This window comes from Chiloscyllium punctatum, chromosome 2 (genome assembly GCF_047496795.1).
Source record: "Chiloscyllium punctatum isolate Juve2018m chromosome 2, sChiPun1.3, whole genome shotgun sequence".
Classification (NCBI taxonomy): domain Eukaryota; kingdom Metazoa; phylum Chordata; class Chondrichthyes; order Orectolobiformes; family Hemiscylliidae; genus Chiloscyllium; species Chiloscyllium punctatum.
In genome coordinates this window covers 82942660-82965614 of record NC_092740.1, presented here as the reverse complement: position 1 = coordinate 82965614, position 22955 = coordinate 82942660, and the positions used below count along the sequence as shown (strand labels likewise).

Here is a 22955-nt window from a genome sequence, read left to right as displayed (position 1 = left end):
AAGTGGAGTGTGATGGAATATGCCCCACTTGCCTGGAAGAGTAACAGCTTCAGCAACTTTCAAGAAGCCCAATACAATCCAAAACAAAGCAGGCCACTTGATAGGGCCATATCAAACATTCACTCCCTCCTCAACACTGTACAGTGGCAGAGTGTACCATCTACATGATTTATCGGAAAAATTCACCAAGCTTCCTTGGAAAGCATTTATCAAAGCCATGACCATTACGATCTAAAAGGACAATTTCAGCAGGTTTGTGGGAACACCACACATGCAATTTCCCATTCAAGCTCAAAATCCAGGAACTTCCTCCCTAATAGCATTGTGGGTCTACTTACAGTTTACCACCTTCTCCAGGGGCACAAATGCTGCCTCATCCCATGAATAAAATTAACAAAACTCCTGAAGAGTGCCAGATTGAGTCATAGAGATGTACAACATACAAACAGATCCTCTGGTCCAACTCATCCATGCCGACCAGATATCATAGATAAATCTAGTTGCATTTGCCAGCATTTAGCTCATATACCTCTACAAACAACGAGCACACGAGCTACAAATCTTCTCAAAAACTTTGAAAAGACTTGTCTATTTATCTTATCCACGCCCCTCATGATTTTATAAGCCTCCAAGGTATTCCCACGGCCTCCGATACTCCAGGGCAACTAGCCCCAATCCATTCAGCCTCTCCCTACAGCTCAACCCACCCGCCCCAAAAAACAACTGGCAACATCCTTTAATTCTTTCTGAACCCTTGCAAATTTCACAACATTCTTCCTACAGCAGGGAGTCCAGAATTCAGTACTCCAAAAAAGTGGCGTAACCAACATCCTGTACCGCTGCAACATGACCTCCCAATACCTATACTCCATGCACTGACTAATAAAGCCTTCTTCACTATCTTATCAACCTGTGATTCCACGTTCAAGGAACTATGAACCTGCATTCCAAGATCACTTTGTTCAGCAACACTCCCAGGACCTTATCATGAAGTATATACGTCCTGCCCTGATTTGCCTTTCCAAATGCAGCACTTCACATTTATCCAAATTAAACTCCATCTGCCACTCCTCAGTCCACTGAACCATCCATTCAAGATCCCATTGTACCGTGAGGTAACCTCTTTCACTGTCCAATACACCTCCAATTTGCAGACTTACTTGGTACACCTATGTTCACAAAGTAATTTATCTTAAAAGACAAAAGAAAACGCAGTGTATGCAGCACCAACTCTTGGAGTACACCACTGGTCAGTGGCTCCAGTCTGAAAAGCAACCCTCCACCACAACCCCAGTCTTCTACTTTTGAAGTAGTTCTGTATCCAAATACACAGGAACCTCGATTATCCGAACGAGATGGGTGGGCACTATTTCGTTCCGTTAATTGATTATTCGGTTAAAATCGAATTCCTCATGGGCTCGGAGTTTTCTGTGAAGTTCGCTCCCCATTCAGGAGACTAGGCAAAAGCACACAGCGTGCTATGCTACGAGATCTAACTTTGCTAACCAGTCTACTATGAGCAATCTTGTCAAACGCCATACTGACATCCATATAGACCACGTCTACTGTTCTGCCCTTATCAAATCCTACTTCAAAAAAATCAAGTTTGAGAGACATGGCTTTGTGTGTGGAAAACTATGTTAACTATCCCTAATCAGTCCTTACTTTTCTAAATACATGTAAACCCTGTCCGTCAGGATTCCCTCCAACAACTTGCCCACCACTGACATCACGCTCACTGGTCTATAGTTCCCTGGCTTGTCCTTACCACCCTTTTTTAAAAAAAAGGGTGACATCACGTTAGCCAACCAAAGTCTTCTGGCACCTCACCTATGACTATCGATGATACAAATATCTCAGCAAGGGGCCCAGCAACCACGTGCCTAGCTTCCCACAGAGTTCTAGTGTGTCTCTAATCAGGTCCTGGGGAGTTATCCACCTTTGAGTTTTCAGCCATCCAGCACAAACTCTCTACAATAATGGACATTTTTGAAGATGCCAAGATTTATTTCCCCACATTCCAAGTCTTCCATATCTTTCTCTGCAGTATACACTGTTGCAAAATCATCATGTAGTATCACCCCCATCTCGCAGTTCCATGCATAGGCCACCTTGCTGATCTTTATGTGAGCCTTTTCTCTCCCTAGTTATTTTTCTGTCCTTAAAACGTATTTATAAAATTCCTCTGGATTCTCCTTAACCTTACTTCCCTCAGCCATCTCCTATATCCTCTTTGTTCCCTTGATTTCCCTCTTACATATACTCCTACTGTCTTTGTATTCTAAGGATTCACTCTCTCTATTTCTGCTGTCTATACCAGACATATGCTTCTTTTTCTTCTCTCACCATGACCAAAACCTCAATTTCTCTAGTCATCCAGAATTCCCTGCACCTACCAGCCTTGCCCTTCACCCTAACATGAACATAGCAAACGTCCAGAGATAATATCTCATTTTTGAAGGCCGTCCATTTTTCCCTTTACCTGAGAATATCTGCCCCCAATCAATTTTTGAAATTTCTTGCCTAATACATAGTAGCGCAGTACAGGCCCTTTAGCCCTTGATGTTGCACCAACCTGTCGTACCAATCTGAAGCCCATCTAACCTACACTATTTCACATACGTCCATTTTACCTAAATGGAATGGCAATCCAGAATTTTCAATTCAGCTCCAGAACAGGGGCTACAAATTAAAATCACAAATGCTGCTTGGAATGAGGAGATGAATTGAGTGAGAAGTAGGGCATCCAGATAGAATGCCTAATGTTCTAGCCATTTAGGTTGCAACAAAGAAAATGGATTAGTACCAGGCCTCTAGTTCCAAGGCAGTACTGTTGGTGTACATTGCTGTGCACCAAGATGGAGTGCAAAATCAGCCCTGATTGTTACTGCAGGCAAGTGCAAGCTTAATTAAAACAACATACAAATATCTGGTTTTCAAACAAGATGAGCATTGAAAAATCAAAAGTATAGATTTTGTTCACATACTCAAAGATCAATTACAGTAAAACTGACACCCATGAAACCAGGTGTGCTGATGGTTACCTGGAAAATTTGATCAATAAAGAGGTCTACATAATCAATGTAAAAACATATACCAAGTAACAGAAACCTAATGTACTGTTATACTTTACAGCATAAATCACTTCAATAACAATCCAACTTTGCCTTAAATTTCAAAAAAAAAACTTACTGACAGACAGCTTTCACACATCTTTCTCAGACTTGCTGGTCATCGCAGTATTGATAAGAAATTGACTTGAAGTAGCAACAATTGATTAAATTTTATATGGCCATTCAGCTGAACAAGTATATGTACACAGAGGTAAAAACATTTTAAAAACTATAATAATTGAACAGAATAATACAGTAAACTATGCAGTAGGAAGTAAATAAATCTTGCCAGTTTAATCAAAGACTGCAGGTTCTTAAGGTGCCAGTTAAAATAGTTTACTGTACTATCAGCATATTTTATTCAAACATCTGAACTCATGGAGAGCAAAAATGAAGTTAATCACTATCCACTGTGTGCATCCAATATATTCAGATCTCAGTATATAGGACAACCTCTAATTATCCAAACAAGATGGACAGGGAGTGTTTTGTTCAGATAACTGGTAATGTTTTTAAATGGGACCTTGAGATCTTGTTTGGAAAGCCTGTATACAAAATAAGGAGAACTGTACCCTGCAAGAATATTCACCAACCTTTATGTTAACTTGTTTTAAATAGGCCTTCAAGTGTAATCGGATTGCTCACCACCATCAACATTCCATGCATGCCAGTGCGTATTCAAACATGCTGTCATCTTATTTCTTAAAATGTGTACGCTCCTAGACTAAGTCAAAACCAACAGGGCATTGTAATTCTGAAATTAAACAATCCATGTTCATATAGGTGGAAAATGGTGCATTTATGAAGCACCAGCAATCTTTATTGGCAGTTGCAAAATTCCACACCATGAAAAGATTCATAGAGCAAGAAACCCAAGGTAATCAAAACAGTTGAGCTGGGCTTAGAAGATTGTATTTTCACACATTGCTGCCAGCACTAACATCATTAACCATATAAAAAGAAAGAATTTGCTATGCTCAGCAAGTTAAACAATGAAATTGTGCAGGTGATGACAGCAGCCATTTTGCAGCAGCAACATGCAATAACTGGTAATTGGTAAACGGTGATTCAGGGAACTGAAGGGAAAACACTCCGATGGTAATCAGTTGCCAGTCCCTCAAAACATCTGCCAAGCTTCACAGAATCAGAATCCCTAGTGTGGTAACAGGCCATTTGGCCCAACAAGTCCACATTGAACCTCTGAACAGTATCCCCACCCAGACCCATTCTCTTACCCTATTACTCTACATTGCCCCTGAATGATGCACCAAGTCCACACATCCCTGAACACTATGGGCAATTTAGCATGGCCAATTCGCCTTACCTGCACATCTTTGGAGGTGTGTGTGCGCAAGTAACTCAGCCGCCAATCTTGGAGACATTAGGTCTTGCTCATGAATGTACAAATTAGCTAGAGTAGTCATTTGACTTGAGAGCTTGGTCCATCATTCGATCAGATCATGACCGATCTGATTACTCCACATTTTGGTCGCTCCAGATAACTTTTCACACCACTAGTCAATGTAGATAATTCTGCCCCAAGACATTCAAAGGCTCTGCTTTCACTGCCTTTCAAGGAAGACAGCTCCAAGGATTCTTGACCTTATGGGAGGAAAATAAAATTCTTGTCTGTTTCAAATGGGTAATGCCTTATTCTTAAAAACAGGGACAGGAGATTCTCAAGAAGAAACATCCTTTTCACATTAATCCCATTAAGACTGCTCATGTTAAGACTTGTGTTCCAATGAAGTCACTTCTAACTGTTCTAAATCCCACAGTTGCAAACCTAGCACATCCCACTGTTCTGAAGGAGGTGGTAGAAGAAGTGTAGTGTATACAATGGAAGGGGTCAACAGTGTTATCAAGCAGCACCTGCTAAGCAACAATCAGCAGACCTTACTGACACCCAGTTTGGATTCTGTCAATGTAGACAGGCAGGAAGAACACAGGGAAAAATCGACATTTCAGGCGCTCAAATACAGAAGAACAGCTGAATTAAAGAAGAAGGAAGGTGAGGTGAGGCAAGGCAAAGTGAAGTGAGAATGACAGCTTTTGACACCAAGGTCACATGTGACCAAGAGTGGCATCAAGGAGCCTAGCAAATCAGTAACCAATGGGAATCAGGGAATAACTTTCCGGTGGTTCAAGTCAAAGCTGGCACATAGGAAAATGATTACATTTGTTAAAAATCAGTCACTTGGCTCAAGGGCATTCCTACAGCAGTTCAGAGTTGTGTGCTCGGTCCAACCCTCATTAACTGCTTCAATGACCTTCCCTCCATCAGAAGGTCAGACATGGGGTCATTCATAGTGAAATTGTCTATGTTAAGCACCATTCACAGCTCCTCAGGTACTGAACAGGTCAAATGTTCAAATGTAACAACAACATCTGAATAACATCCAGGCTTGGGCTGAGAAGTGGCAAGTAACATTCATGCCACGCAAATGCCAGGCAATGACCAACTCCACTAAGAGATTATCTAAACGCCAACCTTTGACATTCAGTGGTGTTATCATTGCTGAATTCTCCATTATCAACATCCCGGTGGTTACCATTGACAAGAAACCCAATTGGACTTGCAATTTAAATGCAGTGGCTACAAGAGTAGGTCACAGGCTAGGAATACTGATGTAACGCAACTCCCAAAAGCTTGTCCAACATCTACAAGGCACAAACCAAGAGTATTTTAATACTTGTTTCAACATAGTGCAGCACCAACACTCAAGAAGCTTGATTTGTACCCCATCCACAAACAACCACTCCCTCCACCACTAATGTCCAGTAGGTGGAGTCTGCATGCTATGTACAAGATGCTCCACAGAAATTTGCCAAAGATCCTTAGACAGTATCTCCAAACCCACAATCACTTCCAGCTAGAAAGGCAATTGCAGCAGATATATGGGAACACCACCACCTGCAAATTCCCTTCCAAGCCCTGCCCGGTGTCAGGGCGCAGGACAACTCTGACCGGCTCATAGTATTCATAACAAGGTAGAGTTAATAGCCCCAAATGATCTCAAATGAAAATGATTTAGTAGCCATTGTGAAGACATGGTTGCAGGATGGCCATGACTGGGTGTTAAATATCAGGAGTATCAGACTATTCAGAAGGACAGACAGGTAGGTAAGAAAAGTGGTGTAGCTCTGATATTTAAGGACAACATCAGGGCAGTGGTAAGAGATGAACTAGGTTCTACGGAGAATAAAGGTTGAATTCGTTTGGGTGGAAAATGAGAAATTCTAAGAAGAAAACGTCACCGATCGGAGTAGTTCTATAGGCCACCAAATAATATCACATTGGGATAGACAATAAAACAAAGAAATAACTAATGCTTGTAAAACGGTACAGCAATTATCATGGGGGATTTGAATCTACATGTCAATTTGTTGAACTGGGTTGGTCAGGGGAGCCTTGAGGAGTTCATTGAATGTATCTGCAATAGTTTTCTTGAACAGTATTTAATGGAACTGACATGGGAGCAAGCCATCCTAGATCTGGTTGCATGTAATGCAACAGGAATAATTAACAATGACATAGTTAGGGATCCTCTTGGGTGGAACAATCACTGTATGGTTGAATTTAGAATACAAATGGAAAGTGCGAAGTTAAAATCCAATACCAAGGTCCTGGGCTTAAACCAGGGAGTCTAATAATAGGAAGAGGAAGGAGTTGGCTAACATAGACTGGAAGTAAACAGTCTATGGTGAGACAGGTGAAGAACAGTGGAGGACTTTCAAAGTAATTTTCTAAGTGCTCAGCAGAAGTATATACCAGTGAAAAGGAAGGACCATCGGAAAAGGGATAATCTGCCACGGGTGTCTAAGGAAATAAGGGAGGCTATGTGCCTGCTCTTTCAATTTAATAAAGTGGCTAAGGTCAGCTAGAAACTAAAGATTGGGAAAGCTTTAAAAAGGTCAACAGAAAACCATAACAAAAAAAAGCTCTAAAAGAAGTGAAACATAGATTATGGGAAAAAACTAGCTCAGAATATAAAGACAGATAGCAAAAAGTTTATTTAAATATATAAAGCAAAAAGAGAGTGATTAAAGTAAACATTAGTCCTTCAGAGGGGGATTTGAGGAAACAGCTGAGGTATTGAATAGGTATTTTGTGTCAGTCTTCAGTGGAGGATACTAATAACATGCCAATATTTGACAAAGAAACAAAAAGGTAGGTGAGGACCTGGAAACAATTATTATCATGAAAGCAGTAGAGTTGGGCAAGTTAACAAAGCTAAGAGTAGACAAGTCTCCTGGCCCTGAGGGACTGCATCCCAGGGTGCTAAAAGAATTGTCGGGAGAAATAGCAAGTGCACGTGTGGTAATTTTCCCAAATTCACTGGACTCTGGGGGCACTTCCAGCAGATTAGAAAACAGCAAATGTGATGTCACTGTTTAAAAAAGGGAGGTAATGCTTAACAATGTCTTCACAGAATTCCAAAAGAATAATGAATATGGTGGATCATGGGGACCAGTAAATATGGTGTATCGAGATTTCCAAGTGGCATTCGACAAGGTGCCACACAAAAGGCTGCTGCATAAGGCAAAGAAAAGGGGTTTATAGGCAACATATTAGCATGGATAGAGGAATGGTTAACCAACAAGAAGCAAAAATAAAAAGGTATAAATGAGTGCTATCTCGGTTGGCATTGACTAGTAGTATGCCTGAGGGATCAGTGTTGGGACCACAATTATTCACAAGTTACACAGATGATTTGGAGTTGGGGACCACATATAGTGTATCAAAGTTTGCAGATGATACAAAAGATGAGTGGTCCAGCAAAATGTGCAGACGACTGAAACTTTCCAGAGGAACATACTTTGAGTGGGTAATGGTCTGGCAGATGGAATATGTTAATAAATGTGAAGTCATCCATTTCAGTAGGAATAAAGGAATAAAGTTCTTACTTGAATGGTAAGAAATTGCAGCACACTGCTGCACAGAGGGACCTAGGTGTGCTTGTACATGAATCACAGGTCTGCAGGTACAAGTAATTAAGGCAGCAACCATAATTTTGTCCTTCATTGCTAAAGGGATTGAGTTTAAAAGCAGGGAGGTTATGTTGCAACTGTACAGGATGCTGGTGAGGCCAGACCTTGAGTACTGTGTTCAATTTTGATCTTTCCGGCAGGTGAAGGGGTGCAGAAGAGGTTCATTAGGTTGATTCCAGAGTTGAGGGGGTTGACTTACAAGGAGAGACTGACTAGACTGGGGATTGTATTCTTTATAATTTAGAAGAATGGGAAGGTGGGGGTAAGAATCTCATCTATTCCCTTCGTAATTTTATATGTTTCTATAAGATAGAAGTAGAGAGAATGCTTCCTGATGAAGAGCTTATGCTCAAAATGTCGATGCCCCTGCTCCTCGGATGCTGCATGACCTGCTGTGCTTTTCCAGCACCACACTCTCGACTCGGATCTCCAGTCCTTACTTTTTCCCCAGGATGTTTCCACTGAAATGAAACTAGGGCAAGAGGGCATAGCCTCAAAATTAGGGAGAGCAGATTTAAGATGAACGGAGAAGGACCTTCTTCACCCAGAGGGAGGTGAATCTATGGAATTCCCTGCCCAGTGAAGTGGTTGAGGCTTCCTCAGTAAAAAAAAGGTTTTTAAAACTAACATAGGTAGTTTTTTTTTTTTTAAATCAGTAAAGGAATTAAGAGTTATGGTGAGTGGGAGGTTAGGGGAGTGGAACCCATGAAAAGATCAGCCATGATCTTATTGAATGGCAGAGCAGGCTCGAGGGGGCCAGATGGCTTAGTCCTGCTCCTAGTTCTTAAGTTCTTGCGTAAGATGCTCACCATTCTGACTAGAAAATATTATTGTCATTCCTTCACTGGCTCTGGATCAAAATCCTAGAATTCCCTTCCTAACAACACAGTGGGTTAACCAACTGTAGTACAAGGCAGAACCTCGCCACCTTCAAGGACAACTAGGAAAGGGCCTTAAATGCCAACACTGCTGTGCCCACATCTCATGACGAAATAAAAGTAAACTTTCTCTGATCTGCTTCTAATACATTTACATTCTTCCTGAAATAAGGAGACCAATACAGTACTGTGAACAAATTGGAGGTGTAGTGGACAGCAAAGAAGGTTACCTCAGATTACAACAGGATCTTGATCAGATGGGCCAATGGGCTGAGAAGTGGCAGATGGAGTTTAAATTCAGATAAATGCGAGGTGCTGCATTTTGGGAAAGCAAATCTTAGCAGGACTTATACACTTAATGGTAAGGTCCTAGGGAGTGTTGCTGAACAAAGAGACCTTGGAGTGCAGGTTCATAGCTCCTTGAAAGTAGAGTCACAGGTAGATAGGATAGTGAAGGCAGCGTTTGGTAGGCTTTCCTTTATTGGTCAGAGTATAGAGTACAGGAGTTGGGAGGTGATGTTGCGGCTGTACAGGGCATTGGTTAGGCCATTGTTGGAATATTACGTGCAATGCTGGTCTCGGGTTGGAGGATTTGAGCTATAGGGAGAGGTTGAATAGTTTGGGGCTGTTTTCCCTGGAGCGGAGGCAAAGGGGTAACCTTATAGAGGTTTATAAAATCATGACGGGCATGGATAGGGTAAATAGACAAAGCACAGAAGGTCAGGTAGCATTTGAGCAGCAGGAAGAAAAAGAGACGTTTCTGGCAAAAGCCCATCATCAAGAATGAGGCAGGCAGCCTCCAGGGTGAAAGGTGAAAACACCCTCTTACCCAAACCCTTGGTTTAGTTAGCCAATCCTCTAACCATGCCAAGGTATACCCCCAAAGCCTCAGGCTTATTAAAGCACATTGTATCTTTCCACAAACTTGAGCCCCATTTCTCCTTCTCACATCTATTATTTACACCTACTTTACATCTCTATACTTCTTTTAGCACCATTAGCACTCCCTTGGTCTTTTGCTCTGGGCACTTATCTGTTCCTCTCACTCTGCCCCTCCTTCTCAACAGCTGAAAACTTATTTCTCAGCCTGAATTCTGCAGACATTAAAAATAAAATTCTCTGTCTAACTAAGCTGCTTGTGATGACCTGCAACAAAAACTAAAGCATTAAACTGGTTGATAAATACATCTCAATAGGTGAAATTAATTGTTCACAATACAACACGAGACAAAACAGAGCACGCCTGCTGTTGATCAATTGATTACCATGCCATGCAGGTTATACCCTGTATAAGTAATAACTGTCTGGGCTGATGAGAAAAGGAGGAACAAATACTTTAGCTTAATCAATTTAAAATGCAATAGTTGTTTATGTTAATTCAGAGTTTACATATACTTTAATCAACATTGGAAATACTTTTGTTAAGATGTTATTAAAAAGCCTGTTTCACAGAAGGTTAGCAGCACAGTTTTTGAACACAACTGCTTTAATCAGTGGACTTCAGTGGATAAGGGGAGGCATTATTAAAACACTTGTCAAATAAGGCAGTTGGTTCTGCTACTTGCAGCTGCTTTTCCCATCAACATAGGCGACAAAGAAATGCTTTTATTTTAAGTTTGTTTTTAAAGTTGCAGATGTTAGACTAGTTGGAATTAAAACAGTGCCTAGTTTTTTTGCTATACTAAAAAGGATCGGATTTGCAAAATCACTGAAAACAGCTGAGATTATAAATTTGACTCACAAGCATCCACCTGTCCTACACAAGTCAAGTTTCTTTGCTTCATGCAGGGTTTTAAATATCTATCAGCCCCCGTCAACTTGTTCTGCAGGACAGCCAAAACAAACTTCACATTACGTAGAATTTTCCAAAGGTTTACACAGAAGATGCATTCAGGCTGACACTACTTTTACATGAACTTCACTGTAAAAGAAGAAATAAGAATCTCTTTGGTTTGATCTACTTCTTCATTTAAAATTACTAGGGACCATCAACACCAATGTCCATCACTGTACATCAGCAATACAAAAGAGTCAGATCCCAAAAGGAATCTAGTTGACTCAGATGCTTCCATAGCTAGACAGTCACTACTGCAGCATCGACAAGAGTTGCACATGGGGATAGTGTGGAATCCTCAATTCTGGAAGAATTGTCCAGAAAACTGAAAATTCTGCTGGGCATTACTTCTATGCTTGAATTCTCCATCTCAAAACATTTGATTCATCTGGAAACTTTTTAAAGAGCAAAGAATGGAGATTGCTGAAATCAACTCTACTACCATTGCCATAACCACTTAAAACATTTTCAGATAGTTGGAGAGGTGAGGTGAAATCACTAGAATATATGTTAGAGGTTTTGTTTTATTGATCATACTAAGAATTTTATAGAAATCAAAACTTCAATTTTGCATGCTCACAGCCAGTTTGAATTCAATTTTCTCCATATCCCAAAATTACTGGCCTAGTTCCTGTAGTCAAACAAAGAGCAAAGAGCAATACAGATTTCCAAAGAAAACAGCCCACAAAAACATTGAGGTTTGTGCTGTGATTTTTACCCCTTTCCTGATGATAGTTTTAAACTGAGTGTCGAGTCAAGGCAACATATGGCAGGAAGCAGCAGTTATGGTCAATAAGCAGCCAAATCAGATCGAAACATTCACACAAAGTTAAAGGCACTTAATATTTCTCACTTCTGAATTTAATTGATTTCCAAATCTGAAGTTTTGTTTTCACATTTCTACATTAAAATGTGGATATCTTCCTCAAACTGTTCCACAAATACAAAGTGTTTCTCAGGGCAACTGAAAGTATTCATTACTATTGAATGCCATGTCAGGAAAAGTTACACTTTACTTAACACGATAGTCTTTTTTTTAAAAAAAAGAAAGCAGTATTCATAACTGTTCATTTGAGAGATCAGGGTAGCATGTTAAGGTATCATTGGCGGTAGCTACTTGATTTGGACATTAATCTGCACATGAGCATTCCACAATTTAGTCATATTTTGTGCAATGACCACGGGCAAAAGCTGTGAACGGCCATGATGACTGTTAACTTCAGGCGAACAACATTCACTTAGCTTGTGCACCAGTATGGATTGCAACATTTAATTAGGTGTGGCTAGGAAAGTATATCCCCTAAACTGCATAGCGCTGGGCATCCATCTTTTGAGCAGGAATATCTGTAGTTATCATATTTATTACTAATGCCAGTATTACAGTCAATGCCAGATCAATAAGTGAGAAATTTGGGTTAAATGCCAACTTATTTCAGTTAAGGACTTGGATAATCGGCAAGTGGGTCTAATGAGAGATAGAACCCAAAAAAGGTACAGCTTGAGGAACTGGAGTTCACGGAGGTTGTCAGTTATATTTAAACTATCATTGGGGTTAAGATTAAAACACTTAGGAGGTAGTTACAAAAATTATTGCAGTGATATAAACACTGGGTGGAGTGTTTCTAAAATCTCGCTGCAGTTGTGGCAGTGACAGGATCACTGGCTGAACAGTTTGTAGGCCATGCAGCCACTGATACGCCCCATTCCAAGCACCAGAAGATTCAGTTTGAAGGCAGTCAAGAAACAAGAGTGGTGATGCTCAGATCTCAGTCCTCGCAGGTGTGAGACCAGGAGAGGTCAACTGAGGCACGAGAAGCTAAGGGAGAGGTGAGGCGAGGCCTTTGACACCATTCAATCGGAAAGAATAATAGAACGTCCTGCTCCACCATTAGTTTGTCATCATCCTTCTCCATGACAACATGGAAATGACAAATGGCTCTACCACCAACCCATTTCCCCATTCAAACCATTGTCAAGCAGGGCTCAGTCATTGCCCCAACACACTTATCAACCAGAGAACAACAAATGCTGGAGATCACAGCTGTTCAGTCAGCATTGATAGAGGCAGAGCAAGTTAATCTGGAGTCTAGATAACTCTTCAGAGTTTACAGCATCTGCATGGATTTCCTGCTACTGTTGTCAATCTATCTTGTTGCAATACTTCACCTCACCAAACTCCCACTGGAGCGGAACAAAACTTACAAAAAAACTGATGGGAAATTTTTCAACTACCACTGCCCTCAATCAAAGAACAAAAATCACTCCAACCAGTGTTGTCAAGCTGCAGCACGCAAACGATGCTTGGGTATGTGCAAACTCAGAGGATGTAGTCCAGACCATCATCAGCACCTTTAGAGGCATATGAGAACATCTCCAAGACAAAAAAAGGTCCTCCATCAACCTAGTCTAGCTTTGTGGAAGAAATGTCCGATCAAGGTCCACACAGAGGCCTTAGAGAACGCTGACCACTTCCAATCAGAAGTATCCAGTTGGCCAAAGCAGCTACTGATGAGATCCAGCAATGCCCCAGTGTGGGAGCGCACCGTCTAAGGAGAAGGGTGTTTGAGAACAACAATAATCAGATTTGACACTAAGATCATGGTTTACAGAGCTGTAGTAGTTCCAACCCTCCTATATGGCTTGGAGACATGGACAATCTACAGCAGACACCTCAAGGCACTGGAGCAGTACCAATGCTCTCTGCACAAGATCCTGCAAATTCACTTGTAAAAAAGACACACCAACACCAGCATTCTTGACCCAGCTAACACCCCCAAGCATCAAGGTACTGATGGCCCTTGATCAGCTACAATGGGCTGGGCACGTCGTCTGCATGACTGACACAAGAATCTCCAATGAGGTGCTCTACTGAAAACATCAGGTGAGCAAAGGATGCACTTCAGTGACACCCTCAAGACCTCACTGGCAAAGTGCAGCATTCCCATTGACGCCTGGGAATCATTGGCCTAACACTCTACAAAGTGGAGGAGAAGCTTTCTGGAAGGCACTGAACACCTCAAGACTTGCCATCAGAAAGAAATGGGAAGCCAGGCACAAACAACAAAAAAACTGCACTGTCACACCAATGCCCCACCCACTCCTCTCAGTGATCAGCACTTGCTCAAAATGTAGGTACTACAGGCTCTGTTCCAGGGTCTGTACAGCCACTTACAGACACACAAAGTGGATGAGAGTCAGCCTCATCTGCGAGGGACCACCAAAGAGGAATTGAACTGTCATATCTAGGAAGGTGGTGAGCTATAGATGAGCATCCAATCAGGAACCACTGAATTGCCCCAAAATGACAACAGAAATTGTCAGGTTCACATTAGCAGAGCAGTTCTAGTTTTTTTAAAAAAAAAGAAATGCACTTTGACTGGAGTAGATGGGCGGCACGGTGGCACAGTGGTTAGCACTGCTGCCTCACAGCGCCAAAGACCCGGGTTCAATTCCCGACTCAGGCGACTGACTGTGTGGAGTTTGCATGTTCTCCCCGTGTCTGTGTGGGTTTCCTCCGGGTACTCCGGTTTCCTCCCACAGTCCAAAGATGTGCAGGTTAGGTGAATTGGCCATGATAAATTGCCCGTAGTGTTAGGTAAAGGGGTAAATGTAGGGGAATGGGTGGGTTGCGCTTCAGCGGGTCGGTGTGGACTTGTTGGGCCGAAGGGCCTGTTTCCACAATGTAATGTAATCTAATCGAATCTAATCTAATTAATTGACTAATCCCAGACTTCTAAAGACATGCCTCACTTTTTACATTGGTGAGCAAAGAGGGAAGTATTCAACACGTTCAATGGGTGAGCCAAAACAGATTAACTGTTTTGAGAATTTCAAAGACCTGTTTGTGAAGGAGAAGCAGCAAATTATCTCCATTGGAATAACACCACTTACTACTTCATAGCACAATAAATGGTTAAGACACCAATGATCTGGAATATTAAAAAGGGGTATAAGTTACAAAAAAGCTCTGGTAGACATTTTGAATATATAGGTATTCAAGTTTAGAGCTCATTCTAATTATTTTCATTTTACAGCTGTTTTTGAAGTAAAAACCTTCCCAACTAATGCTAAGCTCTATGTTTCTCAGTTGTCATTTTAATGCGGTTATTCTGCAATGTGTTAAATGTACTTGACTATCATTACCATGCATATTTTATATTCTCACTACACTAACCGAAGTCATGGCTTGGTTATCCTATTTAAATGCCATTTTAAAACAGTAAATATCATGGCACAGGTAGCAAGTTGCTCTGTCAACCCCTACAATTTTAACCTGCTGCCCAAGGAGTTCTTGGTGATGGTGTCGGCTGAGGTCCAAACTGGAGTGGGGTCACAACCAGTTTAGCCACTCAACCTTCCTGACATCAGGAGCAAATGATTAGATAAAAGTTAAAACCATTCAGGGCTCAAATGGCTAGCATATTACTTTAAGTGAAGACCCTGCAATCCCTGGCCCCCTTGTCTCTTGAAACTCAACTTCAATCCTAGAGCTTCAGAAACAGACAAATTTTGATCCCAGTACTTCAGCACATGACTCGATATGCATTGCTGTATGATACAACTGATGCTGAAGCGTTGTATTTTTCACTCCTGAGGACAAATGCAATACATTTCATTTCGGAGGATCACAATTTATACGTTACAGGAGAAAAGAATGCCGATTTGGTTGGAAAGTTGCATTTTAAGCTAGAAGCAGCATTTTACTAGTTGAAAATACTACTTGCATAGCCATGAGAAAGCTTGTTTAAAATGTGTAATATATTGGACACACTCCAGTCCAAAAGCAGCAGTCTTGAATGTGTTTGAGTTTGCGTGATACACAGTGAACAATAATCCAATTAAGGGAGATATTGTTCTGCAGGATATCTTTGATGCACTCTATTCCCACATCAATTCTACTAACAGAATTCCTCAGTCAGTCCAAAAACAGTGTTCTACCCACCACATGGTTGGGTGAGAAGCAGTATGAAGTCATGCTGTGAGATGCCAGATATATAGTTATAATGACACAGCAGATTCAAAACAACATGCTCCCTCATTCATTCGTAATCAAAAGGGTAAAGGCTATATTCAATCAGCTCGTTCTTGTAAAACTCAGCACAAAATCCCTACTGTCAGATTTGATTCTATGAGCAGGCAGCAGTTAATGAACAGTCCTGAGTGTAATACATAATAGCAACTACCAAATGAAGATGATCAGTTGAGCTCATAAGCCACATTTGAGCTTGTTGGAAGTGAAGCATGTCACATACAGGGATCTGCTCCCCACAAGCAAAAAGAAATATGTTCAAGTCATATTCTTTTCTAAACTATCTGGAAGTTGGGGAATCTATAATCGCCTGTTACTTTTGCCATAGCAGTGACTTGATCAGGGTAATCTTGCAACCAATCAGCACTTTTTTACTGTAGTATGAATTGCAACTACTTGAAATTTGGTGTTCTTGCTTTCACCCAATGAGGGCAATTTGAAAGGTTTCTGCATATAAACATTTCATAAATTACTTTGTCATGTTACTGCCACACTTTCTGCATTACAACAGTGATTACACTTCAAAAGAATTTCAGTGCTTCAGCCTCACTTTGTCAGCCATGTATTTTCTGGTCTCTTTTCAAAACCACAAATTATTTTTCACTTCTCAACTAATGACACTGGGCAAACAACTTTCTCTATGGCCATCCTCGAGCAATCCACATCAGCTGCAATATCCTACATTGCAGTCAAAGTTGGCAGAGGGTTACCATTCAAGAGGAAACCACAGCACTAGAGCAGTCGTAATCAACACCAGACTACATTCCGTCCCTCTAATACCATGACATTTAAGGGTCAACTCTCTTTTCCCTCTCCACAGATGCGGGTCATTTCCAGTTTTTGCTTTTATTTCAGATTTCCAGCATCTGGATTATATTTGTTTTGTACTGGGACAAGAGAGGGAGAAAAAGTGCAGGAAAAAAGGTGGCACAATGCCAAAGAAATAACAGTGAAAATAAATGGTTGCTGAGATTTCCACAAGACATTCTGTAAAAGGTGCCATACGAAAGGTTATTGTAGAAGAGAAACTCAGACTGGAGGGTAAGCATGAGGATGGATTGAGGATTGGTGGACACAAAAGGACAAAGGTCAGGATTAATGGATCTTATTCAGTTTGGAAAGACAAAACTAGTTGAGTGCCAAAAGCATTCGTCCTCGTGCCTCAATTTACCATCTACATTAATAACTTGGAGAAAGGGGTAGAATAGAATGTATCAAAATTTGCTGAAATAAAATAGGTGAGAAGGCACATTGCAAAGAAGGTACAAGAAATCTGCGAAGTAATATCGCTAGGATGAGTGAGTGGGCAGAAACTTGGTAGGTAAAGTATAATGTAGGCAAGCGAGAGGACATGCACCTCAATAGGAAGAATCAAAACACAAACAATGATTTAAATGGAGAGAGGGTCCAAAAAGTACTGAACAGCATCTGTGTTCTAGTGTATGAAACAAAAATTGGTGAGCATGCAGGTGCCCTATTACTAGGAAGTTGAAATTTACAAATGGAAGACTCAGTGTGTTAGTGTGGACACATCTGGAGTACTGTGTACAAAATTTTAATATAAAAAATAAAAATTAAATTAAAATACTAGCTTTGGAGCTGGTTCAAAACAGATTCATTCCACAGATTCCTGGAATTAAGGGGTAAGAAGAGGTGATCCCATTGGAACGTACAAAATTCTGAGGTGGTTTCACAGGGTAGATGTTGAGAAGATTTTACAAAATAAGGGTCATTCATTTAAAACTGAAATATGATGCAACTTCTTTTCCCAAAGGGTAGTGAATGTTTGGAATTCCTTGCCCCAGAGTGCTCAGGAGGCGAAATCAAAGTATTTAAAGAGTAGATAGGTAGGTTATTACATGAATTCAAAAACAGAGCTATGAGCTGGCAGAATCAGGCCTGTAACAGATCACTCATGATCTTATGGAATGGCAGGGCAAGCTTCAGGGGATGAATGTCTTATGCCTGCTCCTATTTCTTAGGAAGTAACAAACACAGAATGAAGAGATGCACAAGAACTAGAGGCCATTGAGGGACATAAAACTGCTTTTCTCTTTAAAAAAAAAGTAAGCAGCATGGAGAGAACCTGAATTAGTATTTTTGTAAAGATGGGAAGCCCACAAAGGATTAGCAAGAAAGTGAATGCAGTTAAAATATAGTTTAGAAATTCTGAATGACTTGCATTTTTGGATGTTCGGAGGTCAGCAAACAAATATCTTGGAGAAGTACTGCCACAAATAAATAACTGTTAGGGTATTTGTAACTGCAGAGATTTCAAGCTTTGATCCAAAATCTAGCCAAGCATTTCAAAGTCTGTTTCTGGATTAGTGGTGCTGGAAGAGCACAGCAGTTCAGGCAGCATCCAAGTAGCTTCGAAATCGACATTTCGGGCAAAAGCCTTCCTGATGAAGGGCTTTTGCCCAAAACGCCGATTTCGAAGCTACTTGGATGCTGCCTGAATTGCTGTGCTCTTTCCACACCACTAATCCAGAATCTGATTTCCAGCATCTGCAGTCATTGTTTTTACCTTATTTCAAAGTCTGTGCGCAGGGATACAAAATACCTTGCACTGTCCTAAAATTAAGGCCAGGTGCAGCAGGATTGATTTCTTATCATGCATCAAGTTTGGAATAACATGAAAAGTTAACTATGCACATCACGTACTAAAAACAAATCTTACTAAGATTAGGAGAGGAAAAACAAGCAACTTTTTTTTTCAAAATGAAAAAACTTCAAAACAAACTTGTGCAAATATCACCATCAAATGTGTTTCTCTCTGTCGAAAGAGAATGTTTCAGGTTATGCCCTTTCAGCAGATATGGGCCAATCTGTAACATTAGCTGCTCATCTTTAGACATGATACCAGACTGAAAGGTTTCCAGCATTGCCCCTTTCCATTTCAGGTTTACAACATCAACAGTATTTTACTTCATTTGTGGATGCGGTGCCAATTGAAGAGGCTGTTTTGTCCTGAATGATGTCAAACTTCTAGACTGTTGTCAGAGCTGCTAAATAGGGGAGTATTCCATCACAACTCTGACTTACGCTGAGTGGACGGGCTTTGGGCTTAGAGGAAGTGAGTTAGTCGCTGCAATTTTCATTGCATCTGGCCTGTTCTTGTAGTTATGATTTACATGGCTCGTCCAGTTCATTTTCTGGTCAGTGTTAACCCATCCCACACCATCCCCTCCCCCCCCACCACTGACCCAAGATGTTGACAGAGACATTCAGGGCTGGTGGTTGGAATTTTCTTTCTTACTAGAGACGGTTATTGCCTGACATTTGTGCATCACAAATGCTAGTTGCCATTTTTCAGCCCAAGAATGGATATTGCCCAGGATCACTGCACGTGATCAAGGCCGAGATAAACAGACTTCAGAATCAGTCAGGGAATGGGGGGGGGGGGGGGAAAGAGGAGGTGGGCAGGAAAATCGTGTTAAGTGTGATAATCAGTACAGTCCGGATTTCACAGGAGCTGAAGTAGGCCATTCTGTTATACATGATCTTACTGAGACCCAATTCTTCCAGCTTGGAAAGATACAGTTTAAAAATTACAGGGACTTCGGAAATGCTCAGACTATCCATTGTTGGTAAACAGGTTGCTATCATCATCACATTGCACATTTTCTCACAGTTTAAAGGCAACACCATCTGGGTTGCTTTAATCTCCAGCAATTAGAGCACCTAGCAAGGTTTCCAGGCAGACTTCATGCGACTTCCTTTTTAATTCTAATTAATCACAAACCTCAAAATTTAATATCAAAAAAGCGATTCCATACAGAACACTTAATTGAAGAGTGATGCTTACTCTCATATCGCGATCACAAAATGTAAACAGACAAGTGCACTAGCGCGTGTACAAACATTGAACCGTTTATGAAACAATTGATAGATGCAATATCGAAGCTACCATGTATCCAATAGTCGCCCTTATTTGCAACTACCGATCAGAAATTGTTTACAAACAATTAAACACCACACAAACTTACGTTGGGGTGGGGGATGCACTTGATCTATGATTGACGCAAGTCAACAGGGGAAAAACAAACAACAGCCCCTGGAGATTTTTCGAAAATCTATTCCTTGCTACTTAAAAAAAAGTGGATGTGGCGATGGGTGGTATAGCGGAAATTGTGAATAATGCATTTAACATTAAAAAGGTGATTTTTTTTCTCAAAAAAAAACTGGTAGATGGGGTTACCCCTGTAGCCCCCTCGGTCTTCACCATTTTATCCTCACCAGAAGCTGCTTCTTTGTTACTAAACAAACGAAATCGTTCAGCCCGCCTCGGCAGCTACCTTTCGAACCTACGCAGCACAGTAAATGAGAAATGTTACAGTGTAACCTTACGTGCGACACTGTTCTTTTTGGGAATATTTATGGAAAGTTCTCATTCAATGTGTCTCGTAGGGACCCAGCCTCCGGCTGAATGGAACAGCTTCTTTGTCTGCACAGCAACGCTTCCACACGACAGACGGCTGTTGTCCAACACTCAGTCACCACTCCCCCCTCAAAACACACCCCCAGCGAACAAAAATAAACATTTACTACGGAACTCGCACCACTTCGCCGTTTTAACAGTTTTGCAAAAAACTAATCGAATCCATGGTGTGATATTCAAAGAACTGAGATTTTAGGAGGCCCTCCACCCCCTAAAAAAAAGATGCAGGAAAGCGCCACAGCCTTCAGTCCATAAAAAGGGCAGTCTGTGTAATAACTTGACAGATTTGTCCATTCAACCAGCGCCAATTACAACTGGTATGTATTTAGAGATAACAAAAAAAACAATTCCAACATGAAGCCATGGACGTTGGCTTTAACGATTCGGATTTCACCGGCTAAAAAGATAACACTTCAGATCAACACAAATTACTTTTTGAAATGTAGAAGGCTAAAAAAAATCTGCCCACTAGTTTAGTAGAAAAAAGGCGAGAGTCTGTGCATTATTTAAAACAGCTGTTCGGTACAAACTCTACATCCAGGAATTCGCTAGGAATATGCTGCGGACATTCGTCCCGAGTACCCAATCACTCCTTTATGAACATACGGTAAAATTATACAAACACAATGAGCTTACTGCCTCACAAGGAGAGGCTAGTCTACTTAAAATAGGAAAATATCTCAAACTAACAAACCATTAAAAAAAACTAACCGTAACAAACAAATCACAATTCAGGGCGATTCTTCCAAAATAATTATCTCGTAAAACATTTTTCCCATCGACACTAGTTCGATACTAAAATTTAAATAGAGCTTATATACACATTTTGTACGCAATGGGAGGGGTGCACTTTGCTAACATGAACTCCGTAAATAAATATTTATCCGCCTAAAACATAATTGCATTTTATCATCGAAGAGACGCGTACCCCAAATTTCAGCCAGCCTTACTTTTGCAGCACAGTGTCATAGTCCCCGCGGAGCTTCCCCAGCTCTATCTGCAGCCGCGCTCTCTCTTTCGCGGTCTCGTCCAGAGATTGGCGAGCGTCCGCCAGCTCATTCTCGAACAGGTTCTTGATGCCGGTCAGCTCCCGGGTCGTCACTTCTTCCCTCTCGGTGATTTGCAACTGCAGGATACTGTTCTCGGACTCCAGCGAGCGTACCTTTTCGATATATACGGCGAGCCTGTCGTTGAGGTTCTTCAACTCCTCTTTCTCCTGCAGCCGAGAGATGCGGGTCGGACTGAGCGGGGAGCTCGCTGCACTCCGGCCGCTCGGACGGGGCTGGCTCTTTGGAGTAGCCATCGCTATAACTTCCAGTCAGTGGAGTTTCTTTTTAAATTTTATTTTGTAAAACAAATGCACAATGAGGTGAAGGGGTAATTTTTCCCCTCTGAAACCAAACAACCAAAGCAATGAGAGAAGCGCGAGCACCTGATTTTCCTTCCTCTTGTTCTGTGCCCGCGCTTCTCTTCCACAATCACTTGCTCCCGCTGTTAAAATGGCTCCTGGTTTTAGTGTTGGAAATGCACAACGTGACCATCTGCAGACCAATTGTACCGCGAGACTACACCGGTCCTCAAACACCGCCAGCTGTAAAGTTTGCGAAGTATCAATTTTCCACGGTAGATCACCCTGTAACTGCAATATTTTCTTCGATTATTACTAAAATAAGACGGAATGCATCCCCTTCTGAATTAGTTAACCAGGGATGACATTTGTGAAACGCTATTTGATCGTTGAGGGTTTTTGTTTCTCAGAATCGGTGGTGCTGCGATTGTTGTAGATGTGAAGATGCTTTATGTGAATGAAATGGGCCCTGCATCACTTTGTATTGAAGTGCTCTCTGTATTCGGGGACTAAGATAACAGGTTGACTGGAAGTATGAAAATTGAACGGATTATTCGAATTGCTTTATTCAACGTGACTTAAGGTTCCATATCTCTAATTTTATTTTGAACAAGTTTCTCGTTTATATTTATCGTGCTGACGTAAATCGTTGTTAGGTTGTTAAGTACATAAATCATTCGTGAACAGGAATTTCATCATATGATGAAAGCGTACAGCATCGGTAATAAACAGGTAAATGATACAGAGTATTAATAAACAATTGTTTATTTTCACAAGAACACGAGTAATCTAAAAACAGGAAAGATCTGGAAATGCTCAACGGGTCTAGGGAGAAGCAGTTAAGATTTTTTTAGCCTAAACTCTTTTTACTTTTAATGAGGTTCATTGTCCTGCTTGAGTAGTGGAGATAAATTATAAGACCATAGAAGCAGTAATTGGTCTTTCAGCCCAGTGAGTCCGCTCTGCCATTCAATGAGATCATGGCTGATGTGCTAATCCTCAACTCCATTTCACTGCCTTTTTTCTTTAGCATTCGATGACTGATTAAAAATCTCTCAGCCTTCAATGTACTCAATAATCCAACCCCTACAGCCCTCTGTGGTAAAGAATTCTATAGATTCACTACTCTTTGAGGGAAGAATCCCTCCTCACCCCAATTTTAAAACAGCACCCCTTATTTTGAAGCGATGACCGTCCGTCTTGAACTCTCCCACAAAGAGCACAACCTTTAGTATCAAGTCCCTATAAGTCTTGAATGTTTCAGTAAGTTCACTTCTCATTCTTTTAAACTTCAGTGAGTACTGGCCCAACCTACTCAAC

General features: G+C 41.1%; 1 protein-coding gene across 2 annotated transcripts in view; it reads right to left on the bottom strand.

The window, feature by feature from the left end:
* Positions 1–21757, bottom strand: part of lmnb1 (lamin B1) — a 54127-nt gene extending 32370 nt beyond the window's left edge. The window contains exon 1 of one of the 2 annotated variants that reach the window (XM_072584729.1): positions 21238–21757. In XM_072584729.1, coding sequence (XP_072440830.1) covers positions 21238–21590 — 353 coding nt within the window. In that variant the 5' untranslated portion in view covers positions 21591–21757. Of the gene's footprint in view, positions 1–20196; positions 20289–21237 lie in introns of those variants that run through there. The other variant, XM_072584739.1, reaches the window with a different exon arrangement.
* Between the last annotated feature and the right edge of the window lie 1198 nt (positions 21758–22955).